Source organism: Lagopus leucura, unplaced genomic scaffold (genome assembly GCF_019238085.1).
Source record: "Lagopus leucura isolate 7727_CA_CO unplaced genomic scaffold, USGS_WTPT01 Super-Scaffold_100019, whole genome shotgun sequence".
In the NCBI taxonomy this organism is placed as follows: Eukaryota; Metazoa; Chordata; class Aves; order Galliformes; family Phasianidae; genus Lagopus; species Lagopus leucura.
Genome location: NW_024962273.1, coordinates 6,708,121 through 6,731,602, shown reverse-complemented (window position 1 = coordinate 6,731,602; position 23,482 = coordinate 6,708,121). Strand labels below are relative to the sequence as shown.

The following is a 23,482-nucleotide window of genomic DNA, read 5'->3' as shown; positions in this document are numbered from 1 at the left end:
CAAAACATTTCAATCAGCTCATCTGTGCAAACTGGCTAATAGTGGTGACTATGTTGGGGTGCTCCAGGGCACCTCTGCCCGGTACCCACTAGCCACCACCTCCTGTCACCGTTAATGCCCTCCCCCTGAGGCGCTCACAAGACTTCCCTCACACCAGCCAGCAGGAGGTTGGCCCTCTGCCGGAGATTCTCTACACCCAAAATCCCCCTCCAAAATTCTTCTGTCCATCTTCCATATGAACTTGCTCTGAGAGTGGTCTGTGCTGCAGGCTCCTTGCTCCATGCCCTTGGTTCACAGTATTCACATACTCCATCATCTGGACCCTTACTGCTCCCACACTGCTCATGGCCAAGTTCATTAATGTTAATTAATGACTGCTGTGTTTCACATTAAAATCACCAGTTCCAAGCCTGAGACACAGATGAGTTTCCATACATTAGATGCTTCAAAGCAATTGTCTCTACAGGCACGTTCTTGCCTTGGCAGTAGCTGCAAGGTAATTGTGGAAATGACCCCTTAGGAAAGAGCAGGAACAGTAATACTTGCCTTGGGGAGAGATAGCACCCCTGGGAAGACACTGGTCAGACTGCAGCAGGTTATAACACTCTGCCTCACAACCAGTTCCTAAAATCACCCCGTGCTAGCAGTGCTGTGTGATAAATCCCACAGGGCTACAGACACCAGAAGTGGAAGGCCCTGAGGAGAAGAAACTACAAGGTAGGTAACAACACTCAGGCCAGGTGCCTTGGTGCCCAAGGGCACTTTGTGGCATCCAGGCATCTGAGAGCTCTGGACATGGTTCTCATTTTCTGTGCTATCTTCAAGTCCAAAAAGCACGTAAGCAAAAGTTGTTGAACACTAAATAAAAGGAATTGTAATGGTATTTGAATCATCTTGTCAGGCAGTGACATCCTGCAGCAATGCACTTGTTACAACTTCTCCTCCCCTGTAAGTTACTTCAGGACAACCTACAAATTACACTTTTCTACTAAAAACAGGTGTGTCTGGAATCACATATACCAAAAGCATTACCAGGTCATGAAGGTTAATCAATATTGCTTATTTTATGAAGTCTTGAACTGTCTCACTAAGTGTAATATACTCACTTTACATGTAATATATTACATTAGTTGTATGCCTGCAGGGGAAAAGTAGCTTAAAAAGTTAAAGAAAACCCTCTAAAAATCATAAATGGCTCTTCCCAGACTATGAAAATTGTTTATATACTGAAAATTAAAACAGAAGTGCAAAACCAATGCCTGATATTTTCCAGTCCACCTGAGGCAAAAATCACCTCTGAAATCAGTAGGAGTTTTATCTCAGCTGCAGGCTTCTGGATTACAGCTTAACTTGACAGAAGTTTGCTTCTGATTTCCTAGAGAACTCCTGCCCCAGCACATACCCTGTTACCTGTGGCCAACCTGCCTGTTTAATCCCCCCTCAAAACCTCCTGGTGGCCAAGTCAGCCACATCACAGACCCAACGGGGCTGTTCAGGGGCAGTGCTTGCACTGTGCAAACCAGCAGAACCCACCTGAGCAAATCCCACTGCCCTCCTTCCCTGCACTACTAGCAGGCAGACAGAGGCTCCTGTCCTGAGCAGTCCCTGTCAGCCACATTGATGCTGTTCTGCAGCAGAACCTGGCCACAGTCCCAGCAATCAGCTCACAGCAGGCTCCTCCAAGCAGTCACCTACATTCCTCCAAATCTAATTACAGCGTATTAACCACTAATAATGATTTATGAAATACACTGGCTGGAGGCAGCTGGCTTTCTAAGGGTCCTGCATCACACAGAAAACAGAGCACACCCCAAGCCAACCCTCTACAGCTTTTCTCCATCAGGTTTTAGGGAAAAAGAATTTGGACGAAATTCTTTCACAGCCAACTAAGTAGTCATTCAAATCAACAGTAGTTCCACAAGAGTGTTCACGGAAACTGGTTTGGGTTTCAAATCCATCTGTTTTATCCCAAGGAAGCCTAAGATATTTTATGCAAAGACAGGGAGAAACAAACTTCTTAACAGATGGGGAGAGTTCCTCAGCTATTAAGTAATTAAGAACATCCAGCACATGTTGGCTCCAAAATAACATTGTTTTGAAGAGATAAGACTCTATAAATTGAGAGTGGTGGTTAACCAAAAATCAGCCATTTCATCTGCTGCTCTCAAGCCCAATCTCAAAAGCTGCTATGTGACAAGTGAACATGTAAAGAGCATTACATGATTTACAAACTAATCAGATTGACTTTTTAAAGTCTTCCATACTTGCATTCTTCCATGTTTCTGAAGTTGGCCAAGATTTAATAGACAACTAAATGTACTGCATTTTGATCCAAAATTGTCCTCCTGTGCTTATGGTCTTACTTGCTTTGCCTCCCATTCCAGTAAGAAAAAACAGAAAGGAAATTGAAACTGCTTTTCTCTACTGCAGCTTTCCCCACCAAGCCAAGACAGAGCTTTGAGTTTCCTCAGATTTACGAATGCGTTGCTGGAAACCCATCATCGTATCCATGACAGCCTTAACACTTGGGTCATCTTCAGCAAGACAAAATGTACCTCCAGCCTGAACAGGAGCAGCAAAGAACTGCAAAGCAGACAGATGCCACAGCTTACCATGGTTCCTTCGCTCTTACTTTGTGCAACTTCTCGCTGCAGCCGAGCCACAGACAGCTTCTCCCTATGGAAAGAAAAGCACATGAATAGCAGGTCATGCTGCACTGAATGCACCACATCCACACTGCGGTGGCATTTCTGCACATCACACCAGTATTCCTCCTGTCAGAGCATGCTCTCTTTGCCATATTTCTCTGAAACATCTAACGGCTGTGTTATTGCTTTATTTTACAGCAGGCCAGCAGAACGAAAATAAACTGAATCTAAACATCATTTGCTCCATTCAAACAACAAAGTAGCTCATCATGATGGCAACATGGAAGCAAACCATGCAAATCAGACTATGTGATTTGTTTTCCTGCAGCTTCACACATCAGCTCTGTTCTGCATGACATTAACATAGCTAAGAAGTCTGCTTTATCAATAAATGCATGCATAAAAATGAAATTAAAAATACTAAACATGCTGCACTCATTTCACGATCAGTTTTTTTTATTAACCTATAAGACCATTACCTGAATCTTTGGCTTGACTCATATAGCAATTAACTTGCTTAATTAAGAATTTGGCAATCAAAACACATTTTTTCTTGATAAGTTTTAAGAAGGGAATGTAAGCAGAGTCTTACTGCATATGGAAAGGGGAAGAGCTTCCAATGCTTGGAGTGGGAAAATGTAGCAAGTACCAAGTATGTGCAAAGTGGTGCAGAAATCTGCCATTGAGAGGGAAGTAAAGGAGGAGAGGAATTTACTCCGGAAACACACAGAAGAGACGATACCCCACAGACTTCCCAAAATCAAAAATGGATTTGAGAAAAACAAAGACACTTTCTCAAGCAGCCTGTTTTTAAGGAAGAATATCTGTTTTTTGAAAAAAAGCACCCTGCAGAAATGCTGGTGTCATTTATCAGTATGTGAAGAATCTGTCAGCACACACAACAAAAGATGACATCTGCAGGTGAAAAAATTTTTGAAAAAAGCATCTGTAAGTCAGAATACACATTGCCAAGTTTGAAATTTTCCATTTATGTAAGTTTTGCCTAGAAATCTTACTTGGTCTAACTGGAAAGGAAGATTTGAACTGTCTGAATAACTTACATGGGTACTTCTGTCTAGCTGAGATCCAGCTCCAGCCCATGCATCCCAGCCTGCTGCTGCTCTTGCATCTCATGCCTTCCCCAAAGGCCATTTCCAGTTCCATGCTAAAACTGCTAAGCCTTCTCTCGTTTAGCTGGAGCAATCTCCATTTATTACTGCAGGGGTTTCAGATTAAACTTAGCATTTGTAATATTGTGCTTTGCAAATTTTTGCATTGCAGAAAAAAATATATATATATTGGCAGAAGCTACAGGTGACACAACCACTACCCTGTGAAAGTCGCAGCTGGATATCATTCTGGAGTAACATAGATGCTCATGTGAAAAATTGAGTGGTGTTAGCACAGCATCAATAGCCTCATAGCAAATACCATAAAAACAGCTTCTAAAACACACTTAGAGCACTCCCTCCTCTTATGCGATACACAGTGTCACAAACTACAAAACTGGTTCATTCTATTTTAAGGATTTTCTTCATCTGCTGCAAACAGCTAGTTGCATTTTTGCACTGCTTCAGTGCCCTAATATGTTTTAGTGGAAAAAGCCTGTATGCCCTTTGAGGAGGGGGTTGACGTTTTAATTGCAAAACAAATGCCTAAAGATATTTTATGACAGGAGATGCAGGGGGAAAAAAAACAACAAAAACAATAACAACAAAAACAGAACAACAAAACCAACCACAAACCACTCTTCCATGTACTTCATGCAAGCAATCTGCATGGATTTATTTAGTCATTCCTCCTGCATGAGCACAACTCCTACTTCTCCCTTTCCATTTTACGTCTACTAGAGATTTATTTATATGTTTCTGGAATGCTATAACTTTTAAAAAGGTAATTTCCATTTAAGCTCCATCAACTAAGAGATGAGATTTTCCCCACGCTTATGGAGTAAGAGTCAAAAAGGCTCCTTCACAGTTTTCCCAGTGAAGGAGGGTAAAGACAGGCATTCCCATACAGAGTCTACAACAATCCTGCTATTAGGAACAGAATGAATTTTCACTAGTAAAAAATAAATAAATAAACAAAACCAGATTGCAATCTAAAAGAAAGAACCTACAACAGGGGATGCGGAAGAGCCATCTGTTGCAAGAGCATCTAAAAATGGTGAATGTTGAGGCAAGCAAGCTCTGTGCTCCCACTTGAGACAGATCCCAGCGTGCTTCCTCCCTGCCCGCAGGCAAAGGAGCTGAGCACCCATGCCAGCTCTGAACAGATGGTGTGAGCAGGGTGCTGAGTGCCTCTGGGCACAGCAAGCCCTTGGGCAATTCCATCAAGATCCAGTTGGGATGCATCTAGCCAGAGCAAGGTGTTTCCCAACACTGCTGCGTAAATACGTGCTGTGTAATGGGTGAGAAACATGGGCAAAGTCCTGCTATAAGCCAACAACTTTTAACACCGATTTTCAGCAATAGAAGTTTTTGTGTAGGATCATGACAAAGGAGAAGAAGGGCTTTCACATCCAAGCATCACCAAGTGATGATGAAGACAGAAGCCTGAGCTGCTCTTCTCACCCCACTTTTCCATACTGTTACAGTTGGATAAGCATTTTTACTACAACAGTGCTGTAGAAATAAGCTTTCAGCTGCTTTAGCCTTTCAGATGCTTCCAATGCAAAGAACATTTGACATGCAGCTTCAATGTTAATCTTGTTTTTTTAATCTTTGCTTCTAAATAGGAAAAAAAATCAGGAGCTTTGCTTTGTTGCTGTACAGCTTTATTTATTTTTAATCAAGCATGCTTCATCCCTATAGCATGATTAATTAACAAAGTTAATTAGCAACTACAGCCAAACTACTAGAAAACAAAATCCTTCTGAGGATTTTAAAAATTAAAACGTTCATTGAGAAGTTCTCGTGTTTGCTTTCAAAAACAGCTAACAAATGATAAAAGGTTTACAAAAACGTTCTTTGAAAGCACAGCTTATGCTCTTAAGATTGAATATATGCATTATAAGTGGCAAAATTCCCAGCCGAGGCCTTTGCAAAGAGATAATTAAAGGAGCCAAACAAGGATGCAATTATATCCTCTCCAGATGGAAGCAAGCACACAAGTATTCAGTGTGTGGATGTAAGAAAGATACGTTTCAAGTCTCAGCATCACCATTTGGATTTTTCAGTAGCTTGTTCTTAAAAAACAACAGTTTGAGTAAAGCCCAATGAGTCCAAGAAAAGCATGAATGTCCCAAGTAATTGTTCACATTCTAGACTCCCCTCAAACTGAAATTTCTCCTTTTACCTTTGCTCCTAACAGCCAGACTCATTCACACACCACACAAAAGGTGTATCTCACAGCAGTGACAGTTACCCAGCACTGCTCAGGTTTCCACTTCAGAACTGTGCATCTCAGACATCTCACAGCCCACAAGAGAACAATAGGAAGATGCAATCACAAACCCCACGGACCACATCAGTCTGAACAAATGCTGCTCCAGTTTCTCACTGGTAACTGATATCCTCAGATCAAACAACACGATAAATGGATGCATGAAGACCCTTTTTTCTCTTCTTAGCTCTTCATCTTTATGCTGATATAGCACTGAAATTCAACTTCCAATCTAAATAAGATTTTCATTTGTGTTTGGAAACCTCTATTTCAGCAGCTCTTAGTGCTAATGAGGAAAAAAACAACATACTCAAAAATCTGAAAGAATGCAAAACCTCTCAGTAACATCATCTAAAACGTAATGCTGCACTGAATCTACATCACCATGACCCCCTAAGAAGAAAATGGTTATACCAGACCCTGACGTTACCCCTTCCTGTCTTAATCACACAGTAGCAGTCTCACCATGCGACAGCACATACTGGCATCTTGCATTTCCAGCACCAACACAGGAAGATTTTTACATTTTCCTATATACTGTAAATTACTGCTCTCCTGGACAGCGAGTGAATGACAACAAAACCTATGATGGTTCCCAAGTAAGAAATTAAATTGTTTCCCTACTCTTCAATTTGTTTCTTGAATAGGAAAGCATTTTCTTTGCTTTCATCCTTTGTTGGAAAGCCTCATTCTGCAGGGATTTCCCTTAGAAATGATCAGTTTCACAGAGAAAGGTGAATTCTGACTTCTTTCATCTTATGCCTCTCACTGTTTGCAAAGATGGATCCACAGAAAGTCAAATTTGAAAATACACTGTTAAGATTTGTTTTATTTCCAGCGCTTGTGTCAAATCACAGTGGCCACACTACATCCCAGGGCACTTCTGTGTCTTCCACAGACCACTTTGAAGCTTCCTCCTCAATGCTAAACCTCTGAGATGGAGAAAGTGAATAAATACTTCACCCCCATTGGGGAAAAAAAAGAAATAAAAGAGTAAGCAGCAAAACGAGAAAGTCATGGAATGTGCAAAGTGTCCCCAATCATTGTGCCCAGGGCATCGAGCCCTGTGCCAGACAGGAGGTGATACAGGAGCAGCCAGGAGCCACAGTGCTGTAAACAGAATCACAGAATTGCAGGGGTGGGAAGGAACCGGTGGGGCTCATCAAATCCAACTCCCCTGTCCAAGCAGGTTCCCTGCAGTAGGTAGTAGAAATCATGCTGCTGGAGATGGTGCGTGCACTATGTTCTCAGTGCTCTATAAATGTCAGTGCTGTGTTCTTTTTGAAACTGCTGGTTTAGAACGGCAATAGGTTAGCTGGATCTGGCAATAAAAAGTCCTTTTGCAAAGAAATATAAATTGAGAATTTAAGGCTGAGCAAAGTACACATTTTATTTAATTATTTTTGCAATAATTGCAGACAGCAGTTAGTACAAGAGATAGTAATGCTGTCAGGCAGAAGCAGAATAGATAGACTGAGCCATCAGCAAGGCACAGGCTCCCATTTATTGCTAATTTACTTCTGAATAAGAGATAAGCACACAGAAAATACCATTTACATTAAGCTTCTCTTCCACGGGATGCAATACTTCCAAATCCAGACAAGCTGAACAGGTCACAGCTGATTCAAAGTGTATTTTCTTGGGAATGATAGGTGAACAGTAGGGGGAAAAAAATATGTACAAAATTTACAGCTGCAGTCTAAAATATAGAGCAGCCATCCCCTGGGGCTCTCTCACCGATTTCCAGTAGATCTTAGAGTATACGAAAGGCGAATCAGAAGTTCAAAGAAGCCCACCTAGTTATTCCCAGAAGCAGTGAAAGAGGAGACCAAATAACCTCCAGTGCAGGTCAGGGGGTGCCACAGGGCTGAGCCACACACCCTGTGCCAATGCAAGAGGTGCTGGGTGCACATTTACCAGTGATTTCTGTAGTCTAGGAACATCAGCAAGAGATGGTTAAAGATTTGCTTCACAAATTTAGCCCAACCACAAACTACTAAGATGCAGCAACTGCAGTTAAACAGGCAAGGCAGCTACACCCATACTTTAATGCAGTGTAGAGTATGAAGCTCCAAACACCCCAGTGTCAGAAAGCATTAAATATACGGCACTACAACCGTGAAGCCAGAGACATTTCTAACATGGAATGTGTCACACTGTAAGTAAGATGATGCTGCAAGCACTATGCAACTCCTGCATTCCTCAAAAAGCAGTTTGGATTTTAGCAGGGCCAACTTCTGTCCAGCCCCACCCTGTGCTAATATATCCTGTATGCTACTATAAATAAATCAACACAGAATTAGCCCTACAATTTTTTTCTTATGAAAAGTAATATGTTAACTATAAAACCCATCATCTCTCTTCTGTAATCCATGTTACATAATAGAGAGTAAGAGCAATTTGACAAAATTCAATGGTATGGATGCACCTTCTGGATTTCTTGACATTACTGATTTATAAGTTTCAAAATTACATTAACAGCAATACTTGTATTTAACGTTCTATAATTTCTAGTTTCTATATGCCCATAAATTGGGATCCAAGAAGCATACATGGGGAATTTGTACAATTAGGCAAGCTGCCAAGTTCTCAAAGACTTATCATGGAAAAGCGCAGTGTTCAGACAGATATGGAAAGAAAGAAGACAAGACCAACAGAAGGCAGCTTGGAATATTAATTTAGCAAGAGAAACTTTAAAACATATATGGGAAGCAGTTGCATATAGTCCTTCTTGTAATAACATGTGGAGATCTACTTGCTCTTCTTTCCAGATCATCATTTAAACTGTTATGTTATTTTTTCACAGTACAAGGACTGTTGTTACCACTTTTCTATAACTAAAAGAAAAAAAAAAAACAAATAGTATCACCTTTTTGACAGCATCCTCAAAGTTGCTGCATCATTCTTACAACCTCCACCAGTACCAGTCAGTGCAGAAAGCAAATTTTACAGTTCTCCCTTTCCCATCTTGTGCATTACTAATGTTCAATGTTACAGCATCACTGTGGAACCCACAGCTGTTGCTCCTCAGCTCAGTGGCTCCTGGTGGTGCCTTTCAATCCACAAGTGTGTAACTTCTTATTTAGTGGAGTGCTGATGGTAAGTTGAGTGAAGCTATTCTCTTGATAGGGTGGATGCTCAGCTCTTGTGGTTCTGGCTGGGTATGGTTTGAACTGCTAGATCCTTAGAGTACATGGATCTCTACATATTTTGTGTTAAATTGTTTCAAAAAATAAATGTATGGAAGTCAGATGTCTCCTGACATATGAATAACTCTCTGGATCATGACCCAGACAGATTCAGCTGATTTCCAGTGAAAGGGAACTCTGGTTTTTAATAAGTCTGCCCACAGGACGACCTTGAAAAAAGAACAAACAAGCAAAAGATATTTTCCTTCTGTAAAAGACTTGCAAGCTGAGCTAACAAATTCCTCAATCACTGGGTGTTCATATACATTTTTCCTCCAGAGATTTGTCACACGTACATGATGTGCTGTGGAAATTCTTTTGAAAGGATATGCATTTCCCTAAAGGATTTTCAATGAAAATTTATTGCTCATTAAAGATTCAGGATTGGCAGCACTTCAGTCTTCAGTTAATGATCTTTGTTTATTAACATAAAATGCATCATGCTCAACAAGACTATAGCTTTCCCAACTCATGCATCAAAGCATGAAACCATTCTCAATCCCTCATCCTATCCCCCGAGGCTCTCTGCAAGGGTGCTAACTGAAATTTACATGATGGCCATCATCTCACAGGATGAAGTCAGAACTCAAATAAGGCTGAAAATCATGGAAACACTTCTTCATAGCTGATACTACTCAGACATAAACTAACAGCAACAAACCGCAGCCTGCTGCCATCACTTCTAGTGTCTGGTTCTTCCATGTCAACCTTTTACCAGAATCGGATCTTTGCTTAGTACTAATCCTACTGTTCTTAAGTTCCATAATTAACATTCATGCAAAACACTCCTTCCACATGCTGTTAGTATACTACCAGCTTTTGAACCTTAATGTCACTGAATATGCAAAAGAACGATGAAGGCTGTAGAGAACTGGTCTGCAAACCAGAGATCCTAGCAACCCACCACTGAGCTCTCTCTTGCATTTCTATGGAAATAAAATAGAAGTGAATACATTTCTTCAGAAAAATAAAACAAACCAAATGCACAACTGATGAAAAAAGGAGTGCAAGGTAGAAAAGTGAAATACGCTGACACTGACAACAAGTCCTACCCTCAGCCAGACTCACAGATCCCACTGCTTTCTTCATTACTAGTTTTCCTTCTGCTAGCATTTCTCCGGCTGTCTGTAAAAAACATTTTTCTCCTAATTCTCTACAAAGTATCTCAGTTTTGTCCTTACAAAACAGAAGATATGTTCATTACTGGTTGACCTCTTATCTCTGTTTTCCACTCCTTGTTCCCATCCAACACGTTCCTGGTATTCTTAGAGATCTTTTTTCTTTGGAGGGGTTGGTGCTATACAGAGCAATGTGTTTTTAATCTATCCATAAAGCCCACAACATTAGGAGTTTTGTTTTTCTTATCAGGCTGCACTTACAAATATCACTTCTTTTCTCTCCCTGAGTTTCATTTCTTGTATGCTCAGTAATCTTCCAGCTGTCATCCATGTCCTGCTCTAATGAGCGTTGGTATACCCTGGAAATATTCTCTATTTTTTTTGGTGGACAAGAAACAAAATTAAAGCAATTTCATTCTGTTTCACCCACTGGACTTCCCTCTCTTGGCTTTGTCCTTGACCAATTGTTCAATACTTTTCAAGCTCCTTGCTCGTAAATCTGCAGTGACCTTCCACTCAAAAGAGAAAATACAACAGAAAATCAAAATTGTTAAAAAAAAAATAATCTTTCCTTACTCCTTAAACCAGCCTCATTGTTTCTTGTCATTCCTTCAGTACCCCCAAGAACACTAGTATTGCATTGTTAAGACTCACAGACAATGCTCAGTCACACAGGCATGTTGCTGCTGGGCACTGCCTCCACTTGAAGGCCACAGGCAGCCTCACTGCAACTTTCTTTGCTCCCCTCTGTCAACTCAGCTGAGAGATAACAGAATTTCCTTTCACAGCACCTTACAAGAAAACAAGCAAACTGAACTCTACACATCCTTGCGTAAGGCAGCAGGACAGCACTGCCAATCCTCAGGTAATATCTGCAGGCACCAGAACCAAGCCCTGGGCACTGGGATCGCACAGCAGCAACAGCAACTGCTTTGTACTCAGGAATCATCAGAATGGGTCAAAACATACACCAAGCCTGGCCACAAGGTACATATTCATGCCTTCTGAATACACGGACATGTGAATCACATAGTTCCCATATCTTGTGCTTCCAAATTTCCTTTCTGTGATACAGTACATAGAAACCCCACACTGAAGTCTGTGAGGACCCAACAAGAAGCAGCAACTCGAGGGCAGCTAAAACTGCATGAATGCAGACAAGATAGGTAATGATGTTCTTTAAAAACACTTTGAAGAAAGAACCAATAGAAGGATGTAAAAGGCTCTAAAAAGGACAGAAAAATGCTAAGATCATCTTCTGGATAAATATCTGCTTGCAGGGAGATGTAAGGCAGCCAATTTGCATTTTGGCAGCAACAGGTCGTGATGTGCAGCAGTTGCCCCTCAGCCACATGCACCTGCACCAGCAGCTCCTCACCCCTGGCAAACACTGAGCATCAATGCACAGCCTGCAGGGACCTTCTGCTGGGGCTGTGGCATGTGACAGATGCAATAAATGAAACAATTCTTTTGTAGGAGCAAAATGCCTGCATACTTTGGATGCACTGATAGACAATAATTGCCACTTTGTTTTATGATTTCAAGAATGTGATCCTGTTTATTGACTTCAAAGATTGAGAGAGAAAAGGTAATTCAATTTTGTCTGTACATGTCAGTAAACTCCACTGTACCTACTGGCTTTCTGAGAGAAAGAAAAGGAGAGAAGGTAGCAGTAGGGAGTTCCTTCTATTCTTAGAACAAAACAACCAACAGTACCAGGATGAATTTTCTCGGAGAAATGATAAACTGATGGTCTTGCTGCAGTCCTCCCCCAGGTTTGTCAATGTGCTCTGGTTTGCTTTAGACAAACTAACATGGTCTCAATCGCATCTCAGCATGGCAGAGAGAGAAAAAATTGCATGCTGAAAATCACTTTGAAGTAACCAAACTTGTAACTCAACTCATGAATTCATATTCCTGCAGTCTTACAGCAATAAAATCAGTTACATCCTAATGATATAATTGTTTCTTCTATCATTCTGTCCACAAAAGAAGATGAGATAAAGTCAAAGCCACTGGCCTCTGGCTGATTATGTGTTTTGACAAATTAGATGATTAACTGGAACCTCAAACTCAAGCTTCACTGTCTCAGTAGACCTAAAAGAGGAGAAGAAAAGACTGGCTTTTAAAAGGATCGGATCTACAGGGACTCTCGCCCAGACTGTGCAGAGCTCCTCAAAGGGCAGTATTTGCATTGGATCAAACAGGGGCTGGCACACACTCAGGCTAATTTTAATACAGAAATTACAGTTGTCACTTTAAATAATGGATGCAGCATATGGTAATATATGCAAAATGCTTTCAAACACGTTCAAGCGAAGATAGAGAAACCATGTTCTCAGCGACAGTTTTGCCAGTGTAACACTTAGTGACAGGGAAAATGAAAACCAGAGCACATCAGAAGTACCAGCGGAGCAATGAAAGTCCTTTTGTGTATATTTACAGAGCCATTTAAAGTCACATGCAGCCAAATCACAGCCTGGGATTGTCTGGGGATGATGCAAGGACTGAGCAGTGCCTGGCACAGGACCCACTTGTGCTACCCACACTGCTTCTCCAAGTTCTGTGTGAGCAGGACTTGCTTCAATACTGAATTTTTTAAAACTGGCCTCTTAATGCTGATTGAAAAATCTTTATCTGATACACTTGGGCACTCTATCCTTTCAGCTAGGTCAGCTCAATGAAGTTGGGGTAGAACTGCAATTTTAAGCTTTTCTAATTACTTATGACATGGCTGAAATTATGAGAATATGTACTCCTATATCATTTAAAATTAAACGTTTGGGAAAAAAACACTTTTTTTTTTTTTGCTTAAAACCTGAACCAGGGAACCAAACACCTCCACAAAATCCCAGAGAAATTAAATCTCCTCGGGGAATCTTAAACAGTTTTCCCCAAGGAAATCAACAAGATCTGCTCTGTGAATAGGCCAGCTTCCCAAAGCTCACACAGCATGAACTTCTACAGAAGTTTAGTTTCAGCAAACAAAATAAATAACATAAGAGATAAGGGTGAATCATGATTATGATGTGTTAGCATCCAGGCATTTCCAAACAAATATTAAATGTAAACTAATAAAGACTTAAATTACCAACTGTCTGAAGCAGTAACATGGGAACATTTTCAGATGTTCAAATGTCAACCAAATGCTTAGACTAATCTTTCTCTCTCCAGTTTCAACTCAAAATAACACTTGGAAAGTAATTTTGAATAGTAATTTGGATGTTTGAATAGAGCTCCTCACCATTTTTTCCACAGCAGAAAGATTCCAGTATTTTATCTATGAGGCTGAGTAATAAATTGTGGTCTGAAATGACTTATTACAGTCATCACCTCCAGCCAAATACATCACCTTGGGTACGAAGCAAAATCAAAACCATATACGGTGGTCACATAACACTACCACAAGTATTACCTCATTTACAGAATCAGGAAAAAGTCAGCCTGAAATCAAATCATCAAATACATGCGTGGACATTTTGAATATTTGCTGCTTATACCAAAGGCAAGCATTTACCTTGCATTCAGAAGATCAGCATGAGGCTGCAATAAGCATCTGCTTGGACATCCAACACCACCAATAGCTGGCAAATTTCTGGGAGAAAGAAATTTCTCTTGATACCCAGGGTTGATCAAGAAGTTTTATCAGTGGATCTTCACAGTATTTTACAAGAGCATTAGAAAAATTAGTGAAAGTATAGAAGTATGTAAGTACAGAATATGTCATCCGTGTTCTTTGTATATATGGGTATATAAATGGGTATATATATGGGTGTTCAGAGCTTTTCCAAACTCGGTGGATCAATACCTAGGGGATGTATATATTTGCTTTCCTTTCTTAAAGCCCCCAGATCAGAACAGAATAGTTTCTCCTGTTTGATCATGCCACAAAAGCTATCCTTTCGATACACCCAGATTGCTTCTATGTTGACATATTTTTCTTCACAAGACACTGTCTTAATTAGTTTTCTGTCATTAGGAAGCTGTCCAAAAGACAAGCGAAGAAATTTTTTTAGTGAAGCAGAAGAAAACCATATGGTTTTAGATTGCATATTATTTCTTACTATAAAACCTGTACGTGTTCATTGCTGGACATCCCATAAAAACAGTTTCCACAATTCAAAATGAAAGCTATTACCTAATCTCACCTGGATGTGACACACTGGGATTTTGTTCTGCACACAACATCCATATTTACCCCTTTATGCACAGCCAGAGAGAATGCATGGCCAACAGTGAAGGCCTTGTGTGGCTACGGCTCTCCATCAGTGCCTTACACTGCCTTCTGGCAAGGTTCTCACCCTGCATTGACACAATGGCCCAGTAGCACGGTTGTACAGCTACTTAGTAAGCTTCAGGTAATTCTGGTTAGCCTATACATGCATTTTTTCACATCTCAGATACAGGAAGAGAGAAACTCTCATAATACACAAGGTCACATTCAGCAGGTATCTTCCCCAGTACCACACGGTGAAACATCATGAAAAACTGCAGCCCTTTACAGACAGCGTTTCTGTACCCATCTATAGGAACTGTAGCTTCACTTAAGAAATCCAGAGCTTTCAATCTTTCAGAATTGTAAATGACAGATGTAGAAAACTACTTTCAAGATAAGCACTCCATAATTCCCATTTTCCTCTATATACAGATCACCAGAAGTTTCCTTTAAAAAAATAGTGGTATTTTTTCATGGTTGCTGCCATGTTGTTAACAAAACATTCAACAAAACACCACCACTTTTTTTTGCACAAGGAGAATGGTTCCAAGTGAATTCACACAAACGTCATAGTGCCAAAGTATTACTGAGGAAAGGTGTAACGAGTACCCTGGGAAATCATGCCCACTATGCCAAGCAGCAAAACACTACAGCCAGATCTTTAAAGGGCAGACACTCGTGGAGCTGGAGCCAGCAGGGCTGGGCCAAATGCCACGGTTGGAAAGGAAATGCTCTCACTGTCCCAGAAGCAATGGCCCCACTGACCCTTTGCATGTTTTGTTTATACATCTCTTCCTCCATCTCCAGCCACCATCACACTTTCATTTGGTTTTCATTTGGGGGTTATAGATCTGTTCCCTCCTGCATGGACAGATGATTTTCCCAGGAGTTTGCTGGCCGAGCACAACAGGGACACCAACCTGCAGGGCCTTGCCCTCCCCTCCTCAGCCATACCCCAGCTTCCATTCCTCTGTGCCTGTATTTCATCCATCTCCTCTCTTTCCCTGCTTCCCCAGAGCACCCTAATTTTTTTTTCCCCACTGGTGATTTTACATTGCTGAAACCAACAAGTTTTCATCAGTTTTAATGTCCACGCATCAGCAATGGCTCTCCCCTGCAGATCAGTTTGACTCTGAAGTCACTGCTTATGGTGAAAGCAATTGACTCACTGTTGTGAACTGTCCCTAGGCAGAAGAGGAGAGGAAAAGCCTGGGGAGTGAGAGCTGGCAAGCAAATTTGTGAGCAGGTAAAAGAGAGCAGAGACTGCTGGGGAACATGGGGACAGCAGCCAGACCCAGAACTACAGGAAGAATACACAGCCAGCCCAGCACTTCATACACAAAGCATGAGAACAGGTGTCATAAAATTAGGCAAACTGCTCAAATATTGCAGTCTGAGTACTTAGATACTTCTACCCCAGAAACACGGGGTTCAGGCTGGCAACAGTAATCATCCCCTAGCATCAGTCCCAGCAGTGTGCCACAGCTCCACTGCAGAGTAAAAACCATGGCTTCACCCTGCTTGCTTCTTGAAACAATCTTCTGCTCAAAGCTTATTTTTGTACAACATACTGCCATAGCATTTACTGCTCTTTTCATGCACTTCTATATAAGCAGCACAAAAGACAGTCCTTATTTCAAACCAACTTTGGTGAACTTTCCTGACAGGCAGGGTTTTCTTTTTCATTTCATTTTTAAAAGGTATTAAAAAAAAAATAAAAAAAAAAATCACAACATCCAACACAAAGCAACGGTGAAAGTCAGTGACAGGCTTGCTTATTCTCAGAAATAAAGTTGAGCAATTTCAGGATCTTGTCTTTTGAGCATAGATTGCATTTTGGCCTATCAGATGCTGCAGTAATGGGATTTTGTAAATCTGAAACATGTCCATATCACGTACATAAAGAAATCTCTTGATGTTTTACTTAGTTTAATGCTTTCTTCCATCACATATATCCTCCCATGCCCCCCTGCTTTCAACAGCTAATAACCAATACATCTGATGAAAATTAATTGACTTGACAGCTTGCATAAAGCCCATAAAGGTCCAAAGGAAAAATGCTGTGACAACAGTTTCTTTCTTAGTAGGACTGTAGCCATGGAAACTATCTTTAGAGGCCAACTGGCCTTCATCCCAGCACAACATACAAAAATCAAATGCTGCTGTCACTGGGATAGCCAGTGGCACCAGTCTCAATTGTCAACCTTCACAACTTCACAGCATTGTAGCTAAAAGAAAATATTCACCGATTTTATTAGGAGCAAAGCTGGTATGACACTATAGTAACATTCCTGAGTTAGATAACACAGACTCTACAAACTGTGCTCACATTGATAATAATAATGCGAATCTGTTACAAAGAAGCTGTAGAGTGTGTAAAACTAGACAGATACCTAAAATATCACTGCACAGGTTATTCAGTCTCTTACACAGAATATTTTATTAATTATTATGATATAAGCAATTTTGTCTTATCTTCAGGTAGACACTGGCAGCCAAAGAAGAAATCTCTAATCTGATTTAACTCTGTCACATTGTATCAGCTGAGACACCTACCCTTTTGGAGAGGATTTATCTCCTGTAGCTTGCTGAACAAAAGCTGTGATTTCTAATATATTCTGAGCAAAATCATCATTTTCTATGAATGCTGATAGATGATCCCTCAAAAGGTGAGACAGAAATGAGTCAGAGGTCATGTGGTAACAGCAACCACGCGGCAGGAACGGCACTCCTACACCGAAGGGATATTTGGTAAAAATTGCAAAAAAGAAGGGGAAAAAAAACCAACAAGCTTTTCTGAAGGCAGACAGAGATTTGGTACAGATCTGAAAGGGAAAAAGGTGCAGACCCCAACTGCAGAGCAGTGATTTTGTCCTGTGGCATTGGAGCTGTAAATTAGAAGTATTAATTTAGGGAAGAAGAGGGAGGAGAAACATGCCATGTTTCGATCCCCTTGGAACTATCAGTGAGCACGTCTGACTGGAACTGTGGGTTGTATGTAGATCTAACAATAATTCTTACCAATTCAACTACTATCTTCAAATTGATTTACCAGTGTAAGACTGCAGCAAATGCAGTAGAACTATTTATTACATGCTTCACACTGAGGCTTGCTCCAACCACTACTAGACAAACCAGGTACACTTCAACTAACTTGGATCTCACTCAAAAATACTTAGTCTGTGCTGGCATCATAAAAAAAGAGATTAACAGAACTAAACAGACAGACAATAGGGCTTATGTGCCAAAAGCTTGACTTCTTTCTCCATGTTAATCTCTTAAGAGACACCCATGACTGAGAACCTTACCATCTTTAAGCCTATCACAGCTACACCACTGCTGACTGAAGATGTTAAGGAGATTAATCCAGACTCTAATAATATTTATCTAAGCATTGCTATAAATATCTCTCTTAGAAAAGCTTTTCCTTGCCAAGGGAGAGAGAAGCTCACATACTGATAGATCCCAGCCTACCCAGCCTTCACTCTAGCACAAATCCACAAGCACCCAACAAAATGCACAATAAACACCCAAGTATCTCTCCACTACTCTGCAAAGTAAATCCTCCAGAGAGCACAGTCATCCTGTTTTACGTGCATTAATGCTACAGTGACGAGTGACACAACAAGCCTTTACCAAAAATAATTTCACTAGTTATGAAAAAATGGACCTTTTCTTTTATAGAAATATCTCCATTCCAGAGAAATGTCAGTAAAATAAAAGATCCTAAAATCTTTTAATAGCACATTTGCTTTCCCCCAGGTTTACAAGTTGTTCTGGGATCTCCAACAGCATGCGTCACAGTGAAGGAGAACCTTTCCCCACTGATCATAATACCCGCACCACAGATCTCCAGCCCTGACAGACTGTTCCACTACAATCTTTTTATTCCTTAGATTCTCACTTTTCTAGTACCACTTCTCAAATTGAATAGAACATCTCTCTGCAACTAAGTATTTTCTACCTTTAATTAATTTCTCCAAATCTGCTGTTCTCTTTCCAGCTACAATTTCATCACTTTCCTCCAAGAGGCAGTAAATCAAGATCCAGCAGAGCCATTTTATTCCTCCTCACCTGCCAAGACACCATCATGAAGCACGTCATCTGAACTGCCAATCCTTTCTTCCATTCACAAGACCTGCCTTGCTCTTCCCAGGGAGTCCGAAGTGGGATGTCTTGGGATATTTTAGTCCTGTCTGGTTCTCAGAGACAGAGTTCATGCTTACAAGGTAATATACACCAGGTCTGCAGTCTCCTGTTATCCAGAAGTTTAATACTGGGCCATAAGATACAATGGCAGGCAGTGACAGCCTCAGCAGTTCTGGTGTAAGCATTCCTTGATTTGTTACAGTCAGGACCTTGTGAATGAAATTTGGATTTCAAAGGAAATCAGCTCCTCGCTGACCAAGTTCTCCTTATTTTTCCTTATACAGTGCAGTTTATCTCTCTAACTTTGTTTTTTAGAGCACATGTTCATACTATCTTATTTTAATCCACTATACGCATTTTCACTGGTAATTTAATTCCCTGTTAGGTGAAAGCTTGCCTCGCATCAAGACATAAAGCCACATCACTGGTGAGCCTGTAGCTTTCCTTCTGAAGAAACTGTGCTCCTGGATGACAGCTGGAGCATCCAAAAAACAGAAACAATGTAAATTGTTCAAAAGCTGTTAGGTACGATTCCCATTAACAACCATTGGAGTGATTATGACTCAATCTTACTTCCAGCAGCCACCAGGAACTACTTTATTGCCAATGCAAGGGAAAGCCAAGAGGTACCACATGTTGAGTATGGCTCAACTGGTAGCTCTGGACATGACCCAAAGTCAACAGGAAGATGACTCTATTAACACTGCCTTGGCCTACAATCTCTGCTTACTGCATGGCACACAGTTACTCACTAGTGATGCAGCCATCCTTCAAGCTGTAGCAAGTTAGTGGGGTCGTCACACTACAAACTGAAATCTGGCTTCTATATCCAAGTCTTGCAACATATGCTGGAACACAGGTGAACACAGAGGGCAGAGATGAGGTATGCAGGCAATCAGTACAAAAAAAGAGAGGGAAAGAGGGAAAAATTATAGCAAAGAAAATCAGAATTATCATTCTGAAGTCTTGAAGCATCTTCAGAAAAAAAAAAAAAAAAATTACAGTAAGAACTGGTACACAGGTAACCTTCTTGTTAGCACAATGAGACAAAGATCTTAGCTTCCTGAAGTAGGTTAGAGCAACAACATGGGCAAACCTTGGCACTGAGAAGTCTTAAGGATTTGAGTGAATGCAATGGGAGAACAGCTGCATTATCTATTTTGAACACATACCAACAGGAGCCAAGAGTCTATTTAAAGGGAGTTCTACACAGTGCAAGGAAAGTTACTAGAAGATGGAAGAAAGATGTACGTGGAAAGCAACTGGTAAATGGTTGGCTCAGAACAGTCAGAACAGTACAGACTTAAGGGAGGTACTAAGACAAGAGATGGGGAAAAAGAGAGTGCTTCTTTTTGTTCTTTTACAATATACAGCAGCAGTGAAGAATTTGTTTCTACGATACATCAAACTTTTTTCCATATCTTGTTTCTGCCCCCCTTACTTGCATTTTGATTATTCAGAGGAATAATTTATGTTTCAGATGTGAATTGTCTGTGCGTACAGCACAGCAAGAGAGGAAGAAGTATTTGACTCCCCTTTATAAGCCATTAGTTTCTGTATTGTAAAACTTCACTCCTTCTGAAAAACTAAACCAAAAACTATACAACTTCCCATTTTCATTTCAAGGGAGAAGAATAGAAGAAAAATCAGTTCCCAAAGAAGTAGAGAATTCCAGTGTCTCTGGCTTTTAGAAAAATTTTGCATATCAAGTCTTGCTGGCAGAATACCCAGTCTTTCTCTTTATGTTTGAATCATCTGAATACATTAAAAATATATTAAAAACAAAAAAAAAAAAAAAAAAAAGAAAAAAGAATTTGCCTGATTATTTTTTTTTTATTCTATCCACATCAGCTTAGGCCTGTATCCATTATCTAATATTCTAATTCTATCTAATTCTTTGGTCTAGGAGTTTCCATTACCCAATTTAAATGAGAGCTAAATATCAAAGAGCTAGAAACAATAAACAGTATTTTGCTGCAGTAATCCCACCAGACCTTCTTTATAATAGAAACACAAAACTCCAACTCACCAGGCTCCTGGCTGACTTTCCATACAAGTGCTATTACTATTGCATCTCCACTGTCTGATTTCTGAGCAGTGCCAATTCCACATCAGCATTCTGAAAATGCCAGCTTCACACAGTGCAGCACAGGTGGAAGAAGTGACCCCAAACCTTGGCAGACACACAAACCGAAAGCAGAAACAAAATTCATGCCTCTTAAACACCAGAACGAAGCCAGCTCTATCATACAACGTGACTGCATTTTAACTAAATAGCCAAACTAATCACAATTACCTACCATAATTCTCAAGGAGCAAAGCAGAAGAGGCCTTCTTTAAGATCTTCCACCTTTTAGTGCAGCGTATCTTTGCGAGCCCTAATCCTGCAAACACCTACACACATTTGGCTTCACACCCAGAATCACCCCTATACTTCAATGTTGCAACCCTGAGGTTAAGCAGGTGGCTAACTGGTTCCAAAATCAGGGTCTTAAAAGGAAAACTAATCAGTGTGATAAGTGGATTTATACACAACACCTGGCTTCTACTGCTGAGCATCTCTGGCACTGAGCAGGGGATTATCTGTTAGAGTCAATGGTGGCACAGCTGCAACGCTCAGCAAGAGCTGTAACGAACCCAACTTGGCAACGGAGTGGAGAAGTAACCACAACACAGCTACGACAGAAAGGGGGGATCTTTGCTTCAGAAAGAAAAAGTCACCAAATACCTACTTAAACACAAATGCCTGTCAGTAAGTAAATGTAATGTCAGTAAGTAAAAGCTACGTCAATTAACAGCAAAGACAGATGAGAACAAGGGAGGCAGGAATGATTTTCTGAGGAAGCACTCGAAAAACAAGAAGAGAGCAGACTGAATGTACATGAAGTACAAGTGAAGGTAGTCCTGAGCTAAAGGACACAAAGTTCCAATCAGCAAACTGAACGTGAGCTGCTGAAACCATCCACAAGTTGTGATCTGTCTCATTTTCCTCTGCTCTGAACATCTGATCCACCCCTAATTGTCAGCGCACACTGAGCCAGGCGCAGGACAGCCATATGCTTCACTGTGAGCACATAAATTGCATGGGATGGCACGGATGGAGCTGCTCTGTGCACACTGCGGGCTTCCAGTGTTTGGCAGAGCAGGGACATGGCACGTGCTGCAGGTCTGCAGTTGGGCAGTAAGACACTAGAGCCGGGCTCCTAGAACACGTCCTGCAACCAAGTTCTGGAACTGCTTCATCTTAGAAGACTTTAGATTTTATTAAAGTGCTTTTAAAGCAATTGCTATCTAATGACATACTTTTTTCATACCGTTTCCCTGTGTGGCACAGTCATTTACACACTTAAAAGAACACATAAATCTGCAGCAGCAGGGACCTGATGACATTTATACTCTTGTACTGGCAAGCCTACCTACTGCCAGTGGCACCACTGCCCCGATCGCTGGCAGATGGCAGCGAGGCTGGGTAGGAAGCTGGTCACTTCATCCTGACAGAGCACTCTGAACTTGGCTTATACTATTTGTTTTCCCTGTTAACAAGAAATGGAAAAACGTTCCCAGTGTTCAAGGGCAAAAGCAGTATTTTTGGTTCACCATTAACCGGCATCAAAAAACATTGGAAAAAAACCCAATTCCTCAGAGTTCTGATTGTTGCACAGTTATTGCCCATCCGCATTTTAAAAACCCAGCCTGTCAATTCCAGCATTTCAGTGCAATTTTTTATTGACCTACTAACCTGTAACTCTGGGAAGCCTGGAGCTAAGAATGCAATAATGGCTGGCAAACACGAGTCTCCAAACAGAGTGTAATAACCTTAAGTAAACCGCTGCCAAGCAAAAGTCCTGCAGATCAAACAGTTCCCACGCAGCCCTGTGCTATTAACTAGCGAAACAGCCCCATGATATCTCTTTGGCCATGCACAATAACTGAGCCCCACGCTTCTGTTTACTTACACAGCTTATCTGCAACCCCATAATGTACACAGCTGACCTCCCGATGTAAATCACTTGTCTATTTAATGGTACTTCACTTGCTAAAACTTTTCTGATGATAAACAAGGGTTTTAGCCAAAACAGCCATTTTTAAGACAAGCAGAAATTTGCAGTAGGCATTTATGATTCCAAATCTAAAATAGTTTAAGTTTGCAGAGAAAAAGAACCTTAAATACACAGAGCTAGCAACGCTGTGCTATTTATGAGGCTCTGACTTTCTTCTTGTGAGGAAACCGCATGCTTATTCTAGCTTAGTTCGGGTGCCATTCGGGTAAGCCCACCTCAAACGATGGACAGCGACTCCAGCACCCTACTAAGAGCCAACTGAGCCAGCAGTTGAGCCAACTGCCGGACCAACAGCCTGACCAGCAGCTGAGCCAACAGCCTGATGCCTCCCAGGCCCACAGCACATCCCACATCGCATTGCTTTGTGTGCTCTGCACTGAGCTCTGTTCCGCTCAACTTCTCCCGTCGGCACCAGCCACTTGTCCACGGCTCATGCAATGCAGAGAAGACATTTTTACACAAACATTAAATAATACATTAAATAATAATTTACTATTATCATGTGAAAATGACAACAGCAAGGCTTGTTAGGATGCTGCCGCCTCAGGATGCAACAGGACTCGACCGCAAGCGCAGCAGCTCAAGGAGAAGGCAGCGCGCTGCGCCGCGGGCTGACGCGCAGCGGGGCGGAGGCGGCAGGGAGGCAGGGAAGGAGGCACGGAAGAAGGCAGGAAGAAGGCAGGGAACGAGGGAGTCCCGGGCCTCCAGCGCGGCGGGC

General features: G+C 41.2%; 1 protein-coding gene across 5 annotated transcripts in view; it reads right to left on the bottom strand.

The window, feature by feature from the left end:
* NCKAP5 (NCK associated protein 5) overlaps window positions 1-23,482 on the bottom strand; it is a 337,371-nt gene that overhangs the window by 188,997 nt on the left and 124,892 nt on the right. For all 5 annotated transcript variants that reach the window (XM_042877826.1, XM_042877827.1, XM_042877829.1 and 2 more), the window contains exon 4: window positions 2,613-2,676. In XM_042877826.1, the coding sequence (XP_042733760.1) occupies window positions 2,613-2,676 (64 nt within the window). The remainder of the gene's footprint in view (window positions 1-2,612; window positions 2,677-23,482) is intronic.